This window comes from Musca vetustissima, unplaced genomic scaffold (assembly GCF_032173495.1).
Source record: "Musca vetustissima isolate MV318-11 ecotype Yass unplaced genomic scaffold, APGP_CSIRO_Mvet_v1 utg17403, whole genome shotgun sequence".
NCBI lineage: Eukaryota > Metazoa > Arthropoda > Insecta > Diptera > Muscidae > Musca > Musca vetustissima.
The window spans coordinates 222,435-248,504 of NW_026879012.1; the positions used below are offsets into that span (position 1 = coordinate 222,435).

Below are 26,070 nucleotides of genomic sequence, written 5' to 3' on the forward strand. Positions count from 1 at the left end.
CATGAACCCAATTTTTGGTATATTTATTTTTGTTTTAAAACTATGTACAACTGATCTTTGCCTTTATCTTGCATATCGTAACACAACAATTTTAATTTATTTCCTATTCTCCGCCAATAGGTGTCTGTTAGCTATTAATTTTTTTATAGAACTTTAAGGTTATGTTTTGTTATATGAAATTCCGAAAATGTAAAATTTTTTGCAATAATTTTTCCACATACAATGGTGTGGTACATGGCAAAGCCGATTTTATAATTTCCTGTCCACAATGAGGTGTAGTTCCACATAAAACTATACCTTCCGATTTTTGGTATTTTGAAGATTTCAGGCTTGTTTTCTTTTAAATAATAGTAGATCCAAATTTTGCAACAATATTGTGAGAGAAAGCTACCTAATCCTCGTTTCCCTAGACTTTCCAACATCTCTAACCTCCAACATGGTATGGAAGAGGGTATTTTAATTTTTTGTCTTTCCATTTTTGAGTCCTCTCGTAATAATCACTTTAAATCCAGGTCATATGGTCAAAGATGAGCCATATTGTTTTACGTTTAGTCATGACAAAATCGGAACCTAAGCGGAACCTCAGATTTTCAATAAGTTTTTTAAAGCAGTTGACTGCCATTTAGTCATTTTTTGTTCTCATTGTGTAGCAATATTTCCTACCAAAATTATTCAATATTGGTCCTCCTATAGGTACAGACCCCATATAAAGATTACTACCGATTTTCGGAATTTTGAACAAGTTTTCCAATCGAATTGGTTATAATTTCTAATAACATGGCAAACCTCCTTACCGAAAATTATAAAAAATTGGTGCATCTTTAAATATAGTCCCCATATAACGATACCTTCCGATTTTTTGTATTTTGAGGTTTTCGGGCTTATTTTCCAAACGAATTGGCTGTAACTTGATAATTTGGGTTCTCATAACATGGCAAACCTCCTTACCGAAAATTATAAAAAATTTGTGCATCTTTAAATATAGTCCCCATATAACCATACCTCAATTTTTTCGATATTTTAAGGATTTTTTTGAAAAAAAAAATTCCAAACGAATTGACTGTAATTTGATATTTTGGTTTGGTTTGATAAATCTTGCCACCATAAATTATCAATATTGGATCACCTTGAGGTATAGCCCCCATATAACAATACCTTCCGATTTTTGCTATTTTGAGGTTTTCCGGCTTATTTTCCAAACGCATTGGCTGTAATTTGATATTTTAGGTTCTCATAATGTGACAAACCTCCTTGCCAAAATTTATAAAAATTGGTGCATTTTTATATATAGTCCCCATATAACCATACCACCATATTTTCGATATTTTAAGGATTTTTGAAAAAAAAAAAAATCCAAACAAATCGGCCGAAATTTGATATTTCTTGGGTTATCATAATATGATAAATGTTGCTAACAAAAATGATCAATATTGGTTCACTTTTATCTATAGCCCTCATATAATGTTGCCTCCCGATTTTATTATTTAATAATCTATTATTTAATAATTTGAATTCTGATTGGGTGGTGAATCTCCTTAGACAAATTTTGTCAATATTGTTCCATATTACGATTCCTCACCAGATTAATTCAAGTTTGCTAAACTATCAGTTATCATTGAGTAACAAATCGACCTGCCGAAAATTGTCTATATCTGTCCACCACCTTTAGATCAACTCAATATTTGGCATTTTTCCGAACATTTTTAAGGTACCATACCAAATATAGACAAAAATTTTACAGCCCAATTTTAATATCCCTTGACGGACCCGCCGAAAGTTGTCAATATCCATTAGATCCACTCAATATTTGGCATTTTCCGAACATTTTTAAGCTACCACATCAAATGTTAACCAAAAATTTAAATATATTTACAGCTCAATTTGTAAACTTCATGACCTATTTCCAAACAAATTCTCTAATTACCTTCTTTGAATGCTATTTGAAATGGAACTATAAAATTCGTAGATAGTCACAATTTTTACGATTGACATTTTCTTCTAAGCCTTTATAAAATCTTTCCATTATATTGGGATAATTATTGCCAGTTATTTCCTGTAAGCCCACTATTAAAAATGAAACGAAGCTTTTATCTCAAAAAATAAGATTTTTCTATTTTTTTTTTTTAATTTCTATTTCGGTTTCTTTATTTCTCGAAAATCTCCAAAAAAGGAAATATTACAAATTGTACGGATATTTTGATATTTCATAATGAGGAGTGGCCTCAACTTGCCCCACATACAATCCAATATTTCTATGTGTTCCTAGCCACCACCTTTTTCCAAATATACCTAATATTTAGTTTTTTTTTTATTAAAAAAAAACAATAAGATCTTTTTTCAAATCCCAACAACAAAAATGAAATACATTCCACAAATAACCCTATATTAGTTAATTTATTATTTTTTTTTTACTGAAAAACAATTATTTAAAGTAATTAAAAAGTAAAATATCTTGCCATTTAAAAAATGTGAAAAAAAATCTAAAAAAAAAAAACAAAAATAATATCATTAGCAAAGGATAACAAAAGCTTTTTTATATATAAATAATTTATTTTTTATATATATATATTTTGTAATTGCCGTGTTCCACAAAATATATATAAATCTTTTTTTTTTAATTTAATTTTTTATTACTTTTTTTATTGTTGTGTTCCACAAATAATAATATAAAAAGATATACTATTTTTTAAACAAAGGACATAAATAGCTTTTTTATAATTTAATTTATCATTTTTTTTTTAGTTCATTTTTCTTTATTATTGTGTTCCACAAAAAATTATAAACTAATGTTTTTTTTAGTAAATGACAACAAAAAAAGCTTTTTTTATTTATTTTCGGTTTCAATTATTTTTTTATTATTATTGTGTTTCACATTATAATATATTCCTTGTTCTAATAGTTGTTATATATTTAATGGCTGGGTTATAAATTTAAATGCAAAAAAATAATAAATTTTAAGAAATGATAATAATTAAAATACAATATTTTTTTTATTAATGATAATGAAACCTATACCATATACAAATATATGAAAACATTTTACAATATACCTCAATATATATTTATAAAATATTTTTAATAATAATACACAAAAATATATAAACTTTATATATATTTTTTAATATATATGCAAAAATATTGAATAATTTCATTAAGAAAAAAACTATTTGTTTAAATGGAAAGTGAAAACATAATATTATGTTATTTTTTAATGTTTAACATTTAAATTAAAAAAAAAGACGAATGTTACAAAGAAATATAATTTACCCCTTTAAAAAACAACAAAACCATAGCTCAAATATATTAATGTTATATCATATGTTTTTTTTCATATTTGTAATATTAATTTTTTATATATATTTTAAATATAAATTTTAAATATTTTTTAATGCCATTTCTATGCCAATTTAGAAAATTTTGTTTTCAATTAAAAGATAATCCCTTAAAAACTTATAAAGTTAAATTATTTGAATTACAAAAAAAAAGAAGTAAAAAGTATTTAAAAATGTGTAATATTTAAAAAAAAAATGTGTACAAAAAACCCAATTTCATAAATTAGAAAACCTTAAAAAAATGTTGAGACTCTTAAACAATAAAAAAAAATTAAAACCCATTTACTTAAAATATTATAAAAAATCACAAAATTTCCAAAATTTTTTAAACGAATTGACTGTAACTCCTTACCGAAATTTATAAAATTTCATTCATTTCAAATATTATAAAAATAACCACAATGAAAATATGTTTAAAAAAAAAATTCTCAAAGTTCATTAACTTTTTTTCAAAACACTCAGAAATAACAATTAAAATCTAAAAAAACACACTATTTCAAAATTCCATTTTCATAACCCTGTAGTTATCGCAATTTTTTAATCCAAAAACAAAATCCTTGAAAATCACAATGAAAAAATGATTTAAAAAAATCTCTAATAGACTATTAACTTTTTTTTAAAAGCACTCAGAAATAAAAATTAAAAATTAAAAAAAAAACAATTTTTCAAAAAATCCATTTTCATATCCCTGTAGTTTTCGTTTCTTTTTTTAATCCAGGAACCAAATCCTTGAAAATTAGTCCACAAAGCTTTTCACTGATAGTCCTTAAAATCAAGGGTAAAGGACCTTAAAAAAATATCAATCTATTAAAAATCCATTTTTTAATCCAAGAACAAAATCCTTGAAAATTATTCCACAAAATGTTTACTAATAGTCCTCAAAATCAATGGTTAAAGGTCCTTAAAAAATCCATTTTCATATACCTGCAATTCTCGTATTTCCAGGAACAAAATCCTTGAAAATTATCCCAAAGAAAATCACAATGAAAAAATGATTTAAAAAAATCTCTAAAAGACTATTAACTTTTTTTAAAAGCACTCAGAAATAAAAATTAAAATCTAAAAAAAAAACAATTTTTCCAAAAATCCATTTTCATATCCCTGTAGTTTTCGTTTCTTTTTTTAATCCAGGAACCAAATCCTTGAAAATTAGTCCACAAAGCTTTTCACTGATAGTCCTTAAAATCAAGGGTAAAGGACCTTAAAAAATATCAATCTATTAAAAATCCATTTTCATATCCCTGTACTTCTCGCAATTTTTTTTTAATCCAGGTACAAAATCCTTGAAAATTATTCCAAAAAGTGTTTAGTAATAGTCCTTGAAATAAAGAGTAAAGGACCTTAAAAAGAAACAATCTTTTAAAAATCAATTTTCATATCCCCACAGTTCTCGCATTGTTTTTAATTCAGGAACATAATCCTTGAAAATATTTCCACAAAATTTTCAATAAAAGTCCTTAAAATCAAAGATATAGGACCTTAAAAAGAAACAATCTTTTAAAAATTCATTTTTCATATCCCTGTAGTACTCGCATTTTTTTTTTAATCCAGGAACAAAATCCTTGAAAATTATTCTACAAAGTTTTTCACTAATAGTCCTTAAAATCAAGGGCAAAGGATCTTAAAAAATATCAATCTTTTAAAAATCCATTTTCATATCCAGGAACAAAATCCTTGAAAATTAGTCCAGAAATTTTCACTAAAAGTCCTTAAAATCAAAGGGTAAAGGACCTTAAAACAGTCTTTTAAAAATCCATTTTCATATCCCTGTAGTTCTCCCATTTTTTTTATTCCAGAAACAAAATCCTTGAAAATTATTTCACAACTTTTTCACTAATAGTCCTTAAAATCAAGGGTAAAGGACCTTCTATAATTTTTTTTATTACTGAAAAAAAAATTGATAAAAAGCAGGTCCTTTCCCTATTCTCATAGTTATCAAATGATTTTTCCTCACCTTTTCTGTAATGTTTTTTTATTACTGAAGATTTTTTAATTTTTTTAAATAAAAAGCAGGTCCTTTACCATTGACCTCAAATGATTTCTCCTCACCTTTCCTATAATTTTTGTTTATTACTAAAGAATTTTTTTATTTTTTTTTTTTTTAATAAAAAAATGTTCTTTAAAAAATCTTTCCACGCTTTTTTTCTAGAGGTCTTCCTGCCAACCAAAGGGATTGTAATTTTGGTAAATTGGAATTCTGAGTTCGTTACACATCTACCAACTCTAAAAATTGTGCACATCGTTGTACTTTTATGTATAGACAATTTTTGATAGACTATTTTTTTAGGATTTTGAAAATATTTTTCTAAACAAATTGCCTGTGTTCTCATTGGATAGGAAATTTCCCTAAAAAAAAGTTCTAAACATGGTAGATAATATGGCTTGGTAATATACCTTGGTTCTATATCTACCAAAATTTTTTCTACCTCGTTCCAAATTAAGACATAGACGACCACCTTCAATTTTTAGTATTGTGAAAATATGTCTAACCGAATCGATTGTAATTAAAATAATTGTTTTTGCATTTGAAGTGTTCTCTCCAATTTTTGGGAATTTAGAAGTACTTTGCAATTTTTGGTATTTTGAGAATTTTCCACAACCGAATTTGATACAATTTTTTTTAGATTCCAATCTATTGGATATTCTTCCAAAAAATCAATCTCTAGTGGAGTTTTTTTTAATTCCCTATTTTTTTTTTAAATATTACACATTTTGTACATACTTCTATTTTAATATACAATTGAATTCAGCATAACTTGCCTTTTTTTCTAATTATTATTAAAAAATATTTCCTCTGGTTTATGACTTCCCTTCTCTTATACTATTATTAAAAATTATTTAAAATAATACAAAAAAAAAAAACTTAGCTTAATTAAATATAATAATAAAAAATCTATTCTAAATACATTTTCTAATATTTTCTACAAGTATATCTCCCATTTCCCTACTTTTGTAAATGTATGTGTATATTTAATAGAGTTTTTTAATAAAGCAAGAATGAAGAAATCAAAAAAAAAAAATTGAAATTAAAGGAATTTTTCAAAACTTTTTAAAATAATTTACAAATAGTGGCGGGCTTATTAAATATAACAATTTTTTTATTTTATTTATTTATTATTATTTTTTTTTTTAATTCATTTTTATTTTAATGGGGATCCACATTTTTCAAAGTAGAATTTTGTACAACACCACTACTGACTGCAACAAAAAAGCAACAACAATTAAAACAACAACACCCAATAATTGACTAAAACACAAAGTAAGCTCGAATACAAAAAAAAAATGATGTTTTCGAAAAAAAAATATTTTTTTTTAAATTTTTACAAAAACTAATTTCTCGTTTTCTTTTTTCTTTCAGCCTCTTCATCGACGGAAAGTTATTGGACCATTGTTGAGACCGTGCCCTATTCCTTGGCCAGCAGTCAAACGAATACCGGCACTACAACCTGTACAAATGTCATTAGCAGCCATCAACATGGTGGGGTTCATCAACAGCAGCAACAACAACACCAACAGCAACATCATCATCACCACCCACAAAATACAGCCATATTGCAGGCCCACCATACATCACATTCCCAGCATACAACACAGATAACACAGCAGCAACAACAACATCAAACCTTGGCCCATCATGCTGTGGTCTCGGCGGCACCTCAACATGTCAGCCACACAGCCGCCGCCGCCACCACAGATCCCGCCGATATAATAGCTTCGGCCACTGTGGTTGTGGAAATACCCTCCGAAACGGAGGGTATGCCGGCCAGCACCATACACTATACCCTGCCCAAGGGTACCACTACCCAACATCAAGAAATTTTGCGAAGTGTTCAGACATCCACAGCTCTTACGGCGGCCTATAATAAATTGGCAAATCCTCCAGCGGCCACAATACAAATTGTTAAGCAACCACATTCCGGAACTGGAGTGCCTCCTAGGGCCATTATACAACATGAAACCACCAGCCATGCGCAACAACAGCCTTCGCATCATCACCATCAGGTTCAGCACATAACTTTACAGGAATGTCTAGAGGCCACGGCCACAACTGCTGCATTGCAACAACAACAACAGCAGCAGCAACAACAACATGCCACACAACATTTACATGTTACAACAAGTAATAATCATGGTCAAGCAGGCAACAATCCCGGCACACAATTACCGCAAACTACCACAGAATTTATAAAAATCGATACCTCACGATTTGAGGATAAAGTTCTGCTAAGGAATGTGGTGCAATATGAACAACAACAACAGCAGCAACATCAACAACAACACCAAATTGTCAGTACCAATAATCATGGAACACCCACGGCAACCATCATAGTTAATGAGGCCACAGGGGCCACACATTTGGAGGTTATCAAAGATCATCCGCAGCAGCAGCATCATCACCATCAAACTTCTCAACACCAATTACAGAATATAGCCGAATCGGTAACCACCACAACAACAACATCCGATACCGATGATATGTTAGAAGCAGAATTAACCGAAATGAAACCCTTTAATCCGCAACATCAAAATCCTCCATCCACCACCACCACCACATCAGGCCACGAAACGTCGGAAAATGAAAGTGATAAATTTTTGGCACCACCCAAACGTATCAAAACCATTGGCCTCAAACCTTCCGATATAGCTGCGGCTGGCCTGCAATATGTCTGCAATGTTTGTGGTAAATCGTATAAAATTAAGGGCTCCCTAAAACGTCACAAAAGCTATGAATGCGGTGTGGCGCCACAGCTATCGTGTCCCTATTGTCCGCACAAATGTAAATATAAATCGGATTTACGTAAGCATATCTCACAGAAACATGCTGTTAGTGTACAGCAGAGTAGTGCCATGTATAAATAGATTATCGAAGATGGGAGATTGTAATTATTTCGGAATTTATTTTTTTTTTATTTTTGTAATGAATGTGAGGTTAGGGAGAAATCGAACAGTAATCCTAGCCATATTAAGTTATTGCCTAGGATATGTAGATTGTATATTTGTCTTATTCTTATGGCCTTCACCTTCATAGCATGGAGGGCATATATTATATTTTTATTCCTGAAAAAAATCACTCAAGACCCTATCAATTATATATTGATTCTTGATCAGGGTAGCATTTTAAAACTTAACCGTCCATCTGTTAATTTCGAATATGAACTATATTAGTTCACGTTTAGGATCATAGCAATTTCATATAAATTTCATATTTGTGTTCTCATTGGATAGAAAATCTTCCGAAAATTATCGATATTGGTCAATCCTTTGGTATAGCCTCCCAAAGACAGGTACCCCCCAATTTTCATTATTTTGAGGTTTTTATGAACATATTTTCTCAACCAAATATGTTGTAATTAAATATATTGGATTCTCAATCGGTAGAAAACCTCCTTACAAAAAATTAAAAGTGTTGGTCCACTTTTTTGATTAAACCCCCTCAATAGGGTACCTTTCGATTTTCATTATTTCAAGGATTTTGCTTACATTTTCCTAACCCAATCGGTTGTAATTTGATATTTTGGATTATCATTGAATAGAAATTCTCCCTACGAAAAATTAATAATATTGGTCCACTTTTATCTGAAGCCTCCATGGAAGGTTAGACCCGAATATTCCGTATTTTTTATTTTCAATATGTTTTCCAATCGAATAAGGCTTTAGTTTCATATTTTGAGTACTCATTGCATTGAAAATCTCCTTACCAAAAATGATAAGTTTTGGTCCACTTTTATGTATAACCGCCACAGACGGATAACCTCCGATTTTCATTATTTTAAAGATTTTGAACACATTTTTTGAACCGAATTGATTGTAATTTAATATTTTGGGTTCTCTTTAGGTATTAAATCTCCATACCAAAAATTATCAGTATCGGACCACTTAGGTGTAGTCCGCATATGCGGCTACCCTCCGATTTTAATTATTTTGCTGATATTGGACACAGTTTTGTTTGTAATTTAATATTTTGGCTTCTAATCGGATAGAAAATCTCCGTACCAAAAATTGAGGATATGGTTCCACTTTTAGGGTATACCCTTCATATAACAACACCTTCCGATTTTCAGTATTTTGAGAATTGATTGTAATTTCATATTTAGGGTTCCTATTAGGTATAAGGCATCATTCCGAATTTCGGTATTTCAAGAATTTTGGCCACAATTTCCAAACGAATTGATTACAATTTCATATATAGGGTTCTTATTAGGTATCAAATCCTTTTGCCAAAAATTATCGAAATCGTACCACTTTTATATATAGCCCCCTTTATAGGGCAACGTTCCGATTTTCGGTATTTTGACGATTTTGCACCAGTTTTCAAAAGAAATTGGTTGTAATTTCATATTTAGGGTTTTTTAGGTATGAAATAACCTTAGTAAAAATTATGAATATCAGACCAATGTTATGTATAGCCCCCGTATAGGGCAACCTTCCGATTTTCAGTATTTTGATGATTTTGTACAAGTTTTCAAAAGGAATTGGTTGTAATTTAATATTTAGGGTTCTTATTAGGTATGAAACCCCTTTGCCAAAAATTATCAATATCAGACCAATTTCATGTATAGCCCCCGTATAGGGCAACCTTCCGATTTTCGGTATTTTGACGAATTTGGACAAGTTTCCACAAGGAATTGGTTGTAATTTCATATTTAGGGTTCTTATTAGGTATGATATCCCCTTACCAAAAATTATCAATATCGAACCGCATTAATGTATAGGTTCCGTAAAAGGCAACCTTCCGATTTTCGGTATTTTGACAATTTTGCAACAGTTTACGAACGGAATTGGTTGTAATTTCATATTTAGGGTTCCTATTAGGTATTAAATCTCCATACGAAAAATTATCAATATATATGTATAGACCCCCCCCCCCCATATATGTATAGTCCTGTATAAGAGAACCTTCGGATTTTCGGTTTTTTGAAGATTTTGGACAAGTATTCGAACAGAATCGGTTGCAGTTCCATATTTTGGGTTATCAGACGATTGCAAATCTCTATGCCAAAAATTATCAATATCGGATCACTTTTATATATAGCCCCATATGCTGAAACCTACCGATTTTCGGTATTTTTACAATTTCGCAACAGTTTTCAATAATTTTTTGCAACAGTTTCGGAATAATTTCATATTTAGGGTTCTCATAAGATAGCAAACCTTTATACCAAAAATTGTAAATATTGATCCCTGTTTAGGTTTAGGCCTCCGTATAAGACAACCCTACGATTTTCGGTTTTTTGAAGATTTGGGACAAGTTTTCAAATGGAATTGGTTGTAATTTCATATTTAGGGTTCTCATAAAGCAGTAAATCTCCTTACCAATTTTCAAAATCTTGCCCCTTTTATATATAGCTCTCAAGGATTTGGTCAACATTTTTAAACCGCGTTAGTTGAAATTTGATATTTTGAGTAGTATTTTAAAATTGCACATAATTTGATTTAAAAAAAAGTATTAATTGAAAATCAAAATAACATAAAACTTTAACATTCAATATATAGTTGTGTCCATAAATGTATTTTTTTTTTCATGTACAAAATAATATTTATAAGTATTTATATGTGTATTAAAAAAAAACAAACTTTTAAGTATTACTAATAATAATTATTATTATTGTATAATTATATCTCACAAAATACTATTCTTAAGTATATATATATAAAAAATAAGTAACCAACACATAGACACAAATGTATACTCTTCCCAAAATTACTATAGATTTTAAGACAAGGAATTATTTATTTAGTTAATTATTATTTTTTATTTTCCTTTTAATTATTTATATTTTATTTATTTTATTTTTTAAAGAAATCAGATTTTTTTTTTTTTGATGCCACTTTAAATTTCTTATGGAAATTCCATTATTATTTGTCAATCTAAAAGTTCCACTTTTAGATATAACTCCCATACACTTATACACTCCTCCTGACAGGCGGTCTTCAATAACATTTATTACATGCAGGGTGCGCAAAAATTCGCTCGCGAAGGAATTTTTGGTGATAAATTCATTACCAAACGAGCATTCGCCAAAGAATGTTCGCACACACACACACACACACACATAACAAATGAGTGAGAGCACACAACCACCGATCGTTCGTTTCGTTTGGTGGTTGAAATTCTTTTTGGCATTCTCTCGCGAATGAAAACAAACATTCCCGAATTCTCGCGAATGCTCAAACAGCAACAAGAACACCAACAACAAACGTTTGTGAACTCAATAGTTGTTGGACCTGTGTTTTGTTATTCCCAGGGTGCACAAAAATTCGATGGCGATGATTCAAAATACATTCTTTTCGTTTTGTGCTCATTTTACGAATGAATTTATGGCGATAAATTCTTTACCAAACGACCATTCGCCAAAGAATGTTCGCACACACACACATAACAAACGAGTGAGAGCACACATCAACCGATTTTTCGTTTCGTTTGGTGGTTGAAATTCTTTCTGAAAACAAACATTCCCGAATTCTCACGAATGCTCAAAACAGAAACAACAATAACAAAAAACGTTCATGAACGTTCAATAGTTGTTGGACATGTGTTTTGTTATTCCACACACTTTCCGCTACACACAAACACACACACACACATTTATTCGTTGTGTGTGTTTTCTTTTTTTATGATATTTTTGTTTGTTATTGTTTTTAACAGTGCTCGCGAACATTTGTTTTTTGAGTTTTTTCAAAGAATGTTCTTCAGCAAGGAATGCTCGCGACACTTGCAGCGAAGTTTTATCATTCGTGAATTTTTCGTATAATGCGAAGATTTGCGAGAGATTGCAAATGCTTGTTCATTCATTGTAAATTTATCATTCGCTAAATAAATTGAAAGTATTCGAAATGTCTCGCGTGAGCAAGAGCGCGTTTTAATCATTCTTCCCACCCTACTTGCAGCGAAATGTTATCGCTTGTGAATCTTTATAAAGTCCAATTGGCCGGTATAGAGACCAAAGGTCTTTATAAAGACCAATTGGCCTTATTAGATTATCCTTAGAATTTTTTTTAATTCTCCAATTGGCCGGTATATAGACCATAGGTCTTTATAAAGTCCAATTGGCCGATATAGGGACCAAAGGTCTTTATAGAGGCCAATTGGCCGGTATAGGGACCACAGGTCTTTATAGATGCCAATTGGTCGGTATAGAGACTAAAGGCAAATTGGAAAGGCAATAGAGACCAAAGGTCTTTATAAAGGCCAATTGGCCGATATAGGGACCAAAGGTCTTTATAAAGTCCAATTGGCCGATATAGGGACCAAAGGTCTTTATAAAGTCCAATTGGCCGGTATAGAGACCACAGGGGTTTATAAAGCCCAATTGGCCTGTATAGGTATCACATGTCTTTATAAAGCGGTATAGAGACCACAGGTTTTTATAAAGGCCAATTGGCCGGTATAGGATTTTTTTAATGTTTATCCAAGGACCTGTGTACATTTAAATAAAAAAATATTTTTCCAAGGACCTGCCATATTTTAATAAAATTTTTGCATTCTCAAAAAATATTTTTTCTAAGGACCCTTAACCTAATAGTAAATCGAAAACACTTTTTGTGTACACTATCCGATAGTCCTTTAGAAAAATATTCTTTTAAAAGTAGTTTTTAATAAATATCTTTTTTATTATTCTGGTTGTCCTTGTGTATTTGGGTAATAGCTGAGTGAACAGTTTCTCTAAATTTACGAATTTCATTTAAAAAAATTGTTTTTAATTTTTTATAAAATCAAAATAAATTTATTTCTATTTTTATTTTCTTTATTCTAATATACAAGTAAGCAAATGCTTAACTAAGAAAAAAATGCCAAAAAAATAATTTAAAAAAAATTAAAACCATAAAAAATACTCATACTCTATATATTGTGCAATGTGTATAACAAAATATATTTAATAAGGATCTTCCTATGAAATATAATATGATCTCAAAAAAAAATAAAAAAAACTCTCCATAAAAATAATTATAAAAATATTACTTTTAATATGTATATACATAATATATGTATATATATATGTGTAAGAGATATGCTTAAAAATGAATACAAACAATGGTCTCTCCAGAAAAAATACAAAATTAAAAAAATGCTGCATAACCCATTAAACAACTAATCTTAAATATTTTAGACATTTATTAGAAAAAAAAAGATTAACAACAAACAATTAAAATTTAAAAATTTGAAAAAAAAACAATAAATGTGAAATAAAACAATTTAAGTAAAAAAAAAATACTGTGTGTTTACAAATTTTTTTATGTGTAATCATCTTTGAAGTGGTCAATTTCACAATGTTGAGCATTGGAATTTTTATTAATTTCTTTTTTCAAATACAAATTTGTGTGTTTCCGAACAAGAGCTCTATTTAATATTAAGAGAAATAAATTAAAAATAATTTAGAATTAAATTAAAAAAAAAATAAATAAAAAAATTGGAACATTTGAAACATGATAGCCTTCAACATTCTGCAACTGACCCCTGTTTTAAATGTTGTTGATTTCATTCATTCTGACATGGTGATAGTTTTTTGCAATAGAACTTTTTACTAATCTGGGTCTCTTTCTAGGTTTTGTTCGCTAAACAAGGATTTGAGACACATGTCCCCCATAGTTATTTCCCAGAAAAAACGGCTAGAACATAGCAGCTGGCATTGGAGGTGGCAAAAAATTGTTGGAAAACGAAAGAAATACCTAATGTAAATATCCATACATATTTATTATATAGATAGACATATAATTATTTTTCTATATACATATATATGTAAAAAATATATAATTATTCCCATTATATCAATTAATTTATATTCTAAATAAAATATGTTTGGCTTATGATTAAGATTTAAAAAAAAAAAACAATTCTATTATAAAATATATTTCAGCTATAAAGATTATGAATTGTAAATACTGTTTTTAATGATAATTCCAATATTTTGAATATGACATAAACAACATTTTCAAACATAAATTTCAAATTCGATTTTGTAAAAATATTTTTCCAGTATTTTCTAATGATATTTATTGAGGTCTACTTTTAGGCCTGATTATTTTAAAATACCTGGAATTTTATAGCTTTTCTAAGTCTATTTTTAGGACTATTATAGATTTTTGACTAAAAAGGTTTTTCGATTTTTTAAAAATATTTTTTCAAAGGACTGGATTTTTATAGTTTTTTTATACCCTTCACCACACTGTGGTACAGGGTATTATGTCTTTGTGCATATGTTTGTAACAGGCAAAAGGAAACGAGATAGAGATAGATTAGATAGACCCTATTGGGAAATTGGGAAAAATCGGTTCAGATTTAGATATAGCTCCCATATATATTTTCGTCCGATTTCATGTAAATGGTGCACCAAAGTCCCTATATATCTTTCGATTTGCATGAAATTTGGCACAGCGTAATGAATTAGGTCTAGAATGATGTGTGTTAAGTTTCGTGAAAATCGGTTCAGATTTAGATATAGCTCCCATCTATATTTTCGTCCGATTTCATGTAAATGGTGCACCAAAGTCCCTATATATCTTTCGATTTGCACGAAATTTGGCATAACGTACTGAATTGAGCATAGAATGATGTCTGCCAAGTTTCGTGAAAATCGGTTCAGATTTAGATATAGCTCCCATATATATTTTCGTCCGATTTAAGGTAAATGCTGCGCCAAAGTCCCTATATATCTTTCGATTTGCAGGGCATTTGGCATATGAATTTATGCTGGGATGGTGTGTTCTGAGTTTCGTGAAAATCGGACTACGCATGCATTTTTTAAGAACTAAAAAACTTGGATTATTTGAATATATTTTTTTCAAGGACTATATAAGGCGTGGATTTTTTAAAATATTTTTCCAAGAACTACACCAGCCAGTTGGTCTTTCTAAAGACCGGTGGTCTCTATACCAGCCAATTGGCCTTTATAAAGACCTTTGGTCTCTATACTGGCCAATTGGCCTTTATAAAGTCCTGATGTGTCTATACCGGTCAATTGACCTTTATAAAGACCTGTGGTCTCTATTCCGGCCAATTTGCCTTCATAAAGACCGTTGGTCTCTATACCGGCCAATTTGCCTTTATAAAGACCTTAGGACTCTATACCGGCCAATTGGCCTTTATAAAGACTTGTGGTGTCTATACCGGCCGAATGGCCTTTATAAAGACCTGTGGTCTCTATACCGACCAATTGGTCTTTATAAAGACCTGTGGTGTCTATACCGGTCAATTGATCTCTATACCGGCCAATGTTTTCCAAAGCCTACTTTAAGAGAGATTTTTTTAAAAAAATGTTTTCAAAGTGTGAAGTTTTTTCGAGGACTATTTTTTTAATATTTTCGAAGCCTACTTTAAGGAGGATGTCTAATTTGTTCGGAACTACAAACTTTTTCCCCTAATATTGTTTTCCATTGTGAAATGTTTATCTTATTTATTAACCTATCTAGAACCTCACCCCCTTAGTCTCTCCTTGTCTTCAATAACATTTCAGTAGGATCTTTTTTTCTAATATAAGTCAATTGTGTTTGTCCCGTCACACTAACACGAGATCAAATTATGCATTTACATTTCATTCCTTCATCCATTTTTTTCATTTCAACCCCTTCACCTCACCCATTTTTATTTCTTCATTTTCATTTTTCATGCACAGATGCAACAAGAATTACAATAACCCCACTTACAACAACAACAAATAATACACCCAAAGCAAATTCTCTACGTTTCGTACGACCCGGACGCAGACCGAGGAGAAAACCACAAAATAATTCCTTTCAATGTAAAATTTGTCAAAGATTTTTTTGCTCAAAAAGTGGATTGCGTCGTCATGAAAAAGTGCATGCTGCTCCCGCACTGCAATGCTGTTCAGAGGTTACCGTATCGGCGACTAATGAAAAATCCAATATGAATTTATTACAAAATATCTATAATCGAATGTATCCATCAAATCGTGGTGAATCGGCAAGAACGAGAACAACAACATCTGGAGGAGATACTAATGGCGATAGCAATAATCCGAATTCGATGTGGATACCCATGGTTGAAATCAATGTGGAAAATGAAAACAACGACAACAACAACAATCAAAACCAGCTTTCAAAGGAAATTAATAATAATAATCATTTGGAGATATCAAATAATTCCAATGTTGCAAATAATTTTGCCGCAATTCAAAATCCAAATAATTCGAATAATAATCAAGAAATACAAATACCGAATAATTCAATAATACCTATTCAAAACGATTTCATTACTCCCAATAATAATGCAATAATAAATCCATTGAACCCAATACCAAATAATACCAATATGCCCAATAGCAATTCATTAATTGAATTGCCAAATAATTCGAATATTTCGAATACTAATGAACAATATCAAATATTGGCAAGTCATATTTTAACAGTGGATTCAATATTACCGCCATCAACAATGCCCCTCAATACAGATCCACTGGCTTTGCCATCTCCTCCAATTGAAGAACCCTTGTCAGATATTTTTATTATCGATGAATTTATTGATGAATTGGAAGATATTAGTAATCTATCGGCGGATTGTGAATTTTTAGATGCATAGAATAACATGTATTTGAATTTAATTTTAAAAATTATTTTTTTTTCTTCTTCTTTTAATATCGAAATTATTATTTAAGTAACTTGTTTTAGCAATAGAATCTGAATTTTGCTTTTGTTTTTTTTTATATCTGTTCACTACTATTATTTTCAAAACTGTATTTATATGTTGCTGGCAACATAATTTTGAAAAAAAAATTTATACATAAATAAAAATTCTGACTAATTTTTTAAATGAATTTTCAAATATATAGACTTGACGTATTAATATGTATGACATTATTTTTATTTGAATTGTATTTACTATATATAATTGTTCCTTTTTGTTTCAAAAATAAGATTTCAAATTTCTTTTTTGTATTCGAAAATCGTATTTAAAATTAATTAATTAATAATAACCACAGTGTGTGTATATATATTTTTTAAATCGAATTAAAAAAAATTAAAATAAGAATTTGAATACTTTAGGCCTCAATTGGCTTTTATAAAGACCTGTGGTCTCTGCACCGCTTTATAAAGACCTTTGGTCTCTACACCGGCTAATTGGCCTTTATAAAGACCTGTGGTCTCCATACCGGCCAATTGGTCTTTATAAAAACCTGTGCTTTCAATACCGGCCAATTGGCCTGTGGCTGTGGCCATTATAAAGACTTTATAAAAACCAATTGTCCATTATAAAGACCTGTGGTCTCTATACCGGCCAATTGGCCTCTATAAAGACCTTTGGGCCCTATACCGGCCAATTGGCCATTATAAAGACCTTTGGTCCCTATACCCTACCATTCACATTTATAAAGACCTTTGGTCCCTATACCGGCCAATTGGCCATTATAAAGACCTGTGGTATCAATACCGACCAATTGGCCTTTATAATGAGACATTTGGTCTATATACCGGCAAATTGTCCTTTATAAAGACCTTTGGTCTCTATACCGGCCAATTGGCCTTTATAAAGAACAGTGGTCTCTATACCGGTGGTCTCTATACCGGCCAATTGGCCTTTATAAAGACCTGTAGTCTCTATGCCGGCCAATTGGCCTTTATAAAGACCTGTGGTCTCTATACCGCTTTATAAAGACCTTTGGTCCCTATCCCGACCAATTTGCCTTTATAAAACCTTTGATGTCTATACCAGCCAATTGGCCTTTATAAAGACCTGTGGTCTCTATACCGGCTAATTGGACTTTATACCGACCAATTTGAGTTTTTAAATACCTGTGGTCACTATACCTGTGGTCTCTATATCGACCAATTGGCCTTTATAAAGACCTTTGGTATCTATACCGGCCAATTGGCCTTTATAAAGACCTGTGGTGTCTATGCCGGCCAATTGGCTTTTATAAAGACCTGTAGTCTCTATACCGCTTTATAAAGAGCATTGGTCTCTATCCCGGCCAATTGGACTTTATAAAGACCTTTGGTCTCTATACCAGCCAATTGGCCTTTATAAAGACCTTTGGTCTCTATACCGGCCAATTGGCCTTTATAAAGACCTGTGGTCTCTATCCCGGCCAATTGGACTTTATAAAGACCTTTGGTCTCTATACCAGCCGATTGGCCTATATAAAGACCTTTGGTCTCTATACCGGCCAATTGGCCTTTATAAAGACCTGTGGTCTCTATACCGGCCAATTGGTCTTTATACTGGCCAATTTGAGTTTTTAAATACTTGTGGTGTCTATGCCGGCCAATTGGCTTTTATAATGACTTGTAGCCTCTATACCGGTCAATTGGCCTTATAAAGACCTGTGGTCTCTATACCGCTTTATAAAGAGCATTGGTCTCTATCCCGGCCAATTGGCCTTTATAAAGACCTGTGGTCTCTATACCGGCCAATTGGCCTTTATAAAGACCTGTGGTCTCTATACCGGCCAATTGGCCTTTATAAAGACCTGTGGTCTCTATACCGGCCAATTGGCCTTTATACCGGCCAATTTGAGTTTTTAAATACTTGTGGTGTCTATGCCGGCCAATTGGCTTTTATAAAGACCTGTAGCCTCTATACCGGTCAATTGGCCTTATAAAGACCTGTGGTCTCTATACCGCTTTATAAAGAGCATTGGTCTCTATCCCGGCCAATTGGCCTTTATAAAGACCTTTGGTCTCTATACCGGCCAATAGGTCATTATAAAGACCTGTGGCCTCTATATCGATCAATTGTTTTTTATAAAGCCCAGTGGTATATATACCGGCCAATTGGTCTTTATAAACCCCCTGTGGTCTCTATATCGGCCAATTGGCCTTTACAAAACCCTGTTGTCTCTATACTACAAAATTTATTTGGCTTCATTTCAAATTACTTTGAATATTACTATTTTTATTTTTTATTAAAAATCTATATTTGAATTATATTTTTGTTTTTATTTTTTTTTTTTTAATTATTGAATATTATTTTTTGTTAATTTTTTTATTATTTTAATAAAGTGATAATTAAATCCAAAAAATATATATTTTTTCTTATTAAAAATTATATAACCATTTAAGTCATTTATTTGAAATTAGTTTTAAGTTTAATTAAAAATAAATTTTTTATTAACCTTTAATTTTCCTCTATTTCCTTCTCTTTCCAGTTAAATATAATATACGTAAGAAAACCTCAAGTATTGGAGGAGGTGGTGGTGGTGTTGGTATGGCTACAACATCTACGCCCTCTGCTAGCCTTTCCATTACCCTGCTACAGGCAGTGACAAAACAAGAGGAGGAGGAGCAGGACAACAACATTATCGATGATAGCCAGATTAAGGTGGAAAGTGATAGTTCCACAATGGATACCGATCTATTTCCCAACTTCTCCACGGAAAATAGTCAAAGTAGTGAAGCAATGAATTTTCGGGCTAGCATGGAACCCCAGCAACAACAATCAATAACACCAACAACCAGCGGCGGCAGTACTGCTGCTACTTCTGCTGTCAACAACACCGCCTTAATTGCCCTCCAACAGCTAGCCTCCATATCCTCGACGCACAGCATTGAACGTTTGCTGCCACAGCTGCCCAAGGATCTGTTGGCCCACAACGAGACGTTAGTATATGCCGGACGAACAGGTAAACGTTTACCGCGTCAAAGTTCCAAGCGTCTGCCGCAATTCGAAACGAATCGTTGTCCGTTATGTTCGCGGGTCTATCGTTCGCAGGCCTTCCTCAACGAGCACATGCGCAAGGAACATTCGGTTTTAATTTAAACAAAAAAATTCAATTTTTTTTGCAAATCGGAAAATCAAATTTGCTTCGTAGCCTTAACAAAAAATTATATCAGCAAACAAATAATAATTATTATTACTTCCCCAAAATGATAAAAGAAAAACGGGAACAATTTAATAAATACAAAAAATAATATTATTTAAGTAATATAAAAAATATAAACATAATAATTTCTTATAATACAAATTATAAAAATAAAACTTAATTTTTTCTTAAAAATAAATACGTGAACAAAAAAATTAAAAACATAAAAAAATTGATTTTATTATTGAACAAGAAATTTTTGTAAAAAATTCTCAGAACTTTGGAAAAATGTCAATTGGCCTTTATAAAGCCCAATGGTCTCTATACCGGCCAATTGACCTTTATAAAGACCTATGGTCTCTATACCGGCCAATTGGCCTTTATAAAGACCTGTGGTCTCAATACCGGCCAATTGGCCTTAATAAAGACCTGTGGTCTCAATACCGGCCAATTGGCCTTAATAAAGACCTGTGGTCTCTATACCGGCCAATTGACCTTTTTAAAGGCCTGTGGTCTCTATACTGGCCAATTGGCCTTTATAAAGACCTATGGTCTCTATACCGGCCAATTGGCCTTTATAAAGACCTGTGGTCTCAATACCGGCCAATTGGCCTTTATAAAGACCTGTGGTCTCAATACCGGCCAATTGGCCTTTATAAAGACCTGTGGTCTCTATACCGGCCAATTGGCCTTTATAAAGACCTGAGGTCTCTATACCGGCCAATTGGCCTTTATAAAGACCTGAGGTCTCTATACCGGCCAATTGGCCTTTATAAAGACCTTTGGTCTCTATTCCGGCCAATTGGCCTCTATAAAGACCTTTGGTCTCTATTCCTGCCAATTGGCCTTTATAAAGACCTTTGGTCTCTATACCGGCCAATTGGCCTTTATAAAGACCTTTGGTCTCTATACCGGCCAATTGGCCTTTATAAAGACCTTTGGTCTCTATACCGGCCAATTGGCCTTTATAAACTCCTTGGCCTTTATAAAGACCAGCCAATTGTCCTGTGGTCTCCATACCGGCCATTTGGCCTTTATAAAGACCTTTGGTCTCTATAATGTCCATTTGGCCTTTATAAGGACCTGTGGTCTCTATACCGACCATTTGGCCTTTATAAAGACCTTTTCTGTCTATACCGGCCAATTGGTCTTTATAAAGACCGCGGTCTGTATACCGGCCAATTGGCCTTTATAAAGACCTGTGGTCCCTATACCGACCATTTGGCTTTTTTAAAGACCTGTGGTCTCTATACCGGCCATTTGGCCTTTATAAAGACCTGTGGTCTCTATACTGGTCAATTGGCCTTTATAAAGACCTGTGGTCTCTACACCGGCCACTTGGTCTTTATAAAGACCTGTGGTTTCTATACCGGCGGATTGGCCTTTATAAAGACCTGTGGTCTCTATACCGGTCAATTCGTGGTTATAAAGACCTGTGGTTTCTATACAGGCCTGTGGTCCCTATAAACGCCAGTGGTCTCTATACCGGCCAATTGACCTTTATAAAAACCTGTAGTCTTTATACCGGCCAATTGGTCTTTATAAAGACCTGCAAACTTTATACCGACCAATTGGCCTTTATAAAGACCTGTGGTCTCTATAGCGGCCAATTGGCCTTTATAAAGACCTGTGTCTCTATACCGGCCAATTGGCCTTTATTTCCTTAGTCTTCGAAGTCATTGGAAAATGTATTTTTATTTTTTTTTTAATCGATGAAAAATATTCATTAGAATAATCCAGGGTGCGAAGAATGATTAAAATACGCCTTTTTTACGAATGCTCAGGCGCAAGAATTCAAATGTTTTCAATTTATCGCGAATGTTACAAAGTTACAATGAATGAACAAGCATTTGCAATCTCTCCCGAATGTTCGCATTGCACGAAACACATAACAAAACCCATGTCCAACAACTATTGAACGTTCACGAACGTTTGTTGTTATTGTTGTTGCTGTTTTGAGCATTCGCGGGAATTCCGGAATGTTTGTTTTCATTCGTGAGAAAATGTCAGAAAGAATTTCAACCACCAAACGAAATGAACGATCGTTGTTGTGTGCTCTCACTCGTTTGTTATGTGTGTGTGTGTGTGCGAACATTCTTTGGCGAATGCTCGTTTGGTAAAGAATTTATCGCCATAAATTCATTCGTAAAATGATTCATTCGCGAGGGAATTTTTGCACACCCTGGAATAATTCCCCTCTGACGACGACTCATTGAAAATATTCACTCAAATAGGAAACTTATATTTTTTGAATGAAGGTAAGTACTTCGTGAGTGTTTTCAAAAAAAAATTGAAGTATTAAAGTATTGTTGTAAATTTGTATATGTCTGTCATTGGCCTTGGCCAAAATCTAGATATCAGTATTCGAAAATGTGTGTATAAATATTAGTTTTAAATATTTTTTCTTATTTTATAATTTATTATATAAAATATTTTTATTTAATTTGTATATAATTTTCAATTTTTTTATGTGTTCTCATATTTTTTAATAATAATAATAATAAAATATGGTTTTCAATATTTAAAAAAAATATTTTTCAGTTCGAAAAAATTAACCCCCCTCTCTTTTTCCTTTTTTATCTCCCCACCCCGCCAACCCAACCCACCACCTGTAGATCCCAATTCCCGACATGATGAACGCTCCGGAACGGAACAACGCTACCCCTGTCATGTTTGCGGTAAAAGTTATTTACGCAAGGGTCACCTGAAGCGGCACATTAACAACGAATGCATTGGCATCGCACCGAAATACGTTTGCGACCGCTGTCCATCACGCTATAAACGCAGCGAAGATTTACGAAGACATCTGCTAAAGGCTCACAACGTTGTGAGGGCTGGGCCATATCGCAGCCGAACAATTGATGATTATATGGATGATATAAGTACGGCGGCAGGATATTATGAACACAATCGATCGTCATTATCGTCAGGACCAGGATTATCCATAGCAAATGTAACATCGTCGAGCATGGAGAGACCTTTGTATGTGAACGATTTTGAGGCAGCACCACAATTTAGCAACCACAACAGCATCAGCGCCAGCAAACAATTATCACAACATCCCACTCATCAGCCGCATCAACGAATTCGTGCCTCATCCAATTCCGATTTTGACAATCAACATTTTCTCGATTTTTGAGCTATAAGGTATTTGCCATCATGGAGTAGTGCTCTCCAGGCCCAATCTTGCCACTTAAAGTACAAAAAAATTAGTTCTTAGTAAAATTGTTTAAAAAAAAAACTTTGTAGTCATGTGTGTCCTTTTTTCGTGTGTAATAAATTCAATGTTTTCAAATGAATATGTCCGATATGTTGTGTGTGTGTCCTTATTTCATGTGTGTCGTATTTATACAAATTATGTAAATAGATTTAATGTATGTAATACTATTATATGTCATTGACTATTGGTATTAAGTACTAGGTCCTTTATCCTTGGAAAAATATTCTTTAAAGAATTCCTAGACTTAGTCCTTAAAAAAAATATTTAAAAAAAATCTTAGTCCTTTTTTAGTCCTTGGAAAAAAATATAAAAAAATCTTAGCCCTTGGAAATTATTTTAAAAAAATCTTAGTCCTTGGAAAAAATATTTTAGAAAAAATCGTAGTCCTTTAATAGTCCTGGAAAAAACATATTTTTTTTCTAAAGAAAAAAATTCGGAATATTTTTTTTCGTATAGAAAAAAATTCGGAATCGTTTTTCCTTTTTCGTATAGAAAAAAAATTCGGAATGGTTTTTTTTTTCGTATAGAAAAAAATTCGGAATATTTTTTTTCGTATAGAACAAAATACGGAATATTTTTTTCGAATAGAACAAAAATTCTGAATCATTTTTTTCGTATAGAAAATCATTTATATAGAACAAAAATTCGGAATAACTTATTTCGTATAGAAAAAAATTCGGAATAATTTTTTTCGAATAGAACAAAAATTCGAAATAATTTTTTTCGAATAGAACAAAAATTCGGAATCATTTTTTTTTTTTTTGATATAGAACAAAAATTCGGAATAATTTTTTTGTATAGAACAAAAATTCGGAATATTTTTTTTTCGAATAGAACAAAAATTCGGAATAATTTTTTTCGAATAGAACAAAAATTCGAAATCATTTTTTTTGTATGGAACAAAAATTTGGAATAATTTTTTTCGAATAGAACAAAAATTCGGAATAATTTTTTTCGTATAGAAAAAAAAATCGGAATAATTTTTTTCGAATAGAACAAAAATTCGGAATAATTTTTTTCGAATAGAACAAAAATTTGGAATCATTTTTTTTGTATAGAACAAAAATTCGGAATAATTTTTTTTCGAATAGAACAAAAATTCGGAATAATTTTTTTCGAATAGAACAAAAATTCGGAATAATTTTTTTCGAATAGAACAAAAATTCGGAATAATTTTTTTTCGAATAGAACAAAAATTCAGAATCATTTTTTTTCGTATAGAAATTCGGAATCATTTTCTTTCGTATAGAAAAAATCGGAATTATTTTTTTTCGTATAGAAAAAAATTTGCAATCATTTTTTTCGTATAGAAAAAAAATTCGGAATCATTTTTTTCGTAAAAAAATGGAATCGTTTTTTTCGTATAGAAAAAAAATTGGAATCATTTTTTTCGTATAGAAAAAAATTCGGAATCATTTTTTCGTATAGAAGAAAAATTCGGAATAATTTTTTTTCGTATAGAACAAAAATTCGGAATAATTTTTTTTTCGTATAGAAAAAAATTCGGAATAATTTTTTTCGTATAGAACAATAATTTGGAATAATTTTTTTCGTATAAAAAAAAAATTCAGACTAATTTTTTTCGTATTGAAAATAAAATTCGGAATAATTTTTTTTCGTATAGAACAAAAATTCGGAATAATTTTTTTTTCGTATAGAACAAAAATTCGGAATAATTTTTTTCGTATAGAACAGAAATTCGGAATAATTTTTTTCGTATAGAACAAAAATTCGGAATAATTTTTTTCCGAATAGAAAAAAATTCGAAATAATTCTTTTTCCGTATAGAACAAAAATTCGGAATCATTTTTTTCGTATAGAAACAAATTCGGAATATTTTTTTTCGAATAGAAAAAAATCGGAAATAATTTTTTTCGTATAGAACAAAAATTCGGGATAATTTGTTTTTGTATAGAAAAAAATTCGGAATATTTATTTTTTATTAAATTAATTTTTCTCGTATACAAAAAAAAATCGAAATAATCTTTTTGGAAAACAACAGAAATATTTTTTGTAAAAATTCGATTTTTTTCGTACAGAAAACGATTTGGAAATATATATTGGAAAAATAAATTTGTTGGGTTAGTGGTAAAAATCGAAGTAAGTATGCTTTGCTGGGTTTTGGGTCAGTATATATATACATATAGTAGTGGTAGTTTAATGGGACAGCTTTTTATATTAACCCCAACCTAATGCACAACCCCACCCACTCACATAAAAAAAATCTATTAAAAAAAAACAAATTCGATCCAACCTTGAAGTTCTCTATTTTTATTTTTTTGTTCTTCAGATTTTGATCAAATGCTGGCCTATCTGCCGCCCTTTGATGGCCGTTATCCCTGCATGACATGTGGTCGCAGCTATTTACGACGTGGCCATCTGAAACGTCACATCACCAAGGAATGTATTGGGGTGGAACGACAATTCAAATGTAAGCTATGCTCGATGAGCTATAAGCGGAACGATTGCCTGCGACGACATATGATTAGTGTCCACTATAAGGATTTGACAATGTAAAGTCGTCCGGGAGCAACTTTGTTCAGCGGAAAATAATACTCATAATCGTGATCATTCATCATCATCCGAAAAGATACCACATGTCTTCCGAAGAGATACCAATACGAGTACTTGGATCTTTAATATAAACAAAAATGCATTCCTTAGTTTGTAGTCATCAGCCAGCCAGCATTCCTTAGTCTTAGAAGAGCCACATTCCTGCCAATTAATTATATTATACATATATTTGAAAATAAGTATGTATGTA

The 26,070-nt window shown here is 31.3% G+C and overlaps 3 protein-coding genes across 3 annotated transcripts; all 3 read left to right on the forward strand.

Annotated features, from left to right (window-relative positions):
- The first annotated feature begins 5,813 nt into the window (after positions 1-5,813).
- LOC133323829 (longitudinals lacking protein, isoforms N/O/W/X/Y-like) lies at positions 5,814-8,192 on the forward strand. The gene is made up of 3 exons (XM_061532728.1): positions 5,814-5,832; positions 6,691-6,810; positions 6,880-8,192. Exons 1-3 carry the CDS (start codon positions 5,814-5,816, stop codon positions 8,190-8,192), a joined length of 1,452 nt encoding a protein of 483 aa, XP_061388712.1.
- Positions 8,193-8,202: 10 nt separating this feature from the next.
- Positions 8,203-20,054, forward strand: LOC133323830 (uncharacterized protein DDB_G0292186-like). The gene is made up of 3 exons (XM_061532729.1): positions 8,203-8,212; positions 15,944-16,846; positions 19,433-20,054. Exons 1-3 carry the CDS (start codon positions 8,203-8,205, stop codon positions 20,041-20,043), a joined length of 1,524 nt encoding a protein of 507 aa, XP_061388713.1. The 3' UTR covers positions 20,044-20,054.
- Positions 20,055-21,862: 1,808 nt separating this feature from the next.
- Positions 21,863-25,823, forward strand: LOC133323831 (zinc finger protein 816-like). The gene is made up of 3 exons (XM_061532730.1): positions 21,863-21,872; positions 22,702-23,175; positions 25,597-25,823. The coding sequence occupies exons 1-3, from the start codon at positions 21,863-21,865 to the stop codon at positions 25,821-25,823; spliced, it is 711 nt and encodes a 236-aa protein (XP_061388714.1).
- Positions 25,824-26,070: the final 247 nt, after the last annotated feature.

Bases quoted from the DNA above. Each gene is read 5' to 3' on its own strand.
- LOC133323829 (XM_061532728.1), top strand. The intron at 6,811-6,879 runs GTGGGGTTCATC...CACAAAATACAG, and splicing joins CATTAGCAGCCATCAACATG to CCATATTGCAGGCCCACCAT.
- LOC133323830 (XM_061532729.1), top strand. The intron at 16,847-19,432 runs GTGAATTTTTAG...TTCTCTTTCCAG, and splicing joins TAGTAATCTATCGGCGGATT to TTAAATATAATATACGTAAG.
- LOC133323831 (XM_061532730.1), top strand. The intron at 23,176-25,596 runs GTGCCTCATCCA...TTTGTTCTTCAG, and splicing joins TCAGCCGCATCAACGAATTC to ATTTTGATCAAATGCTGGCC.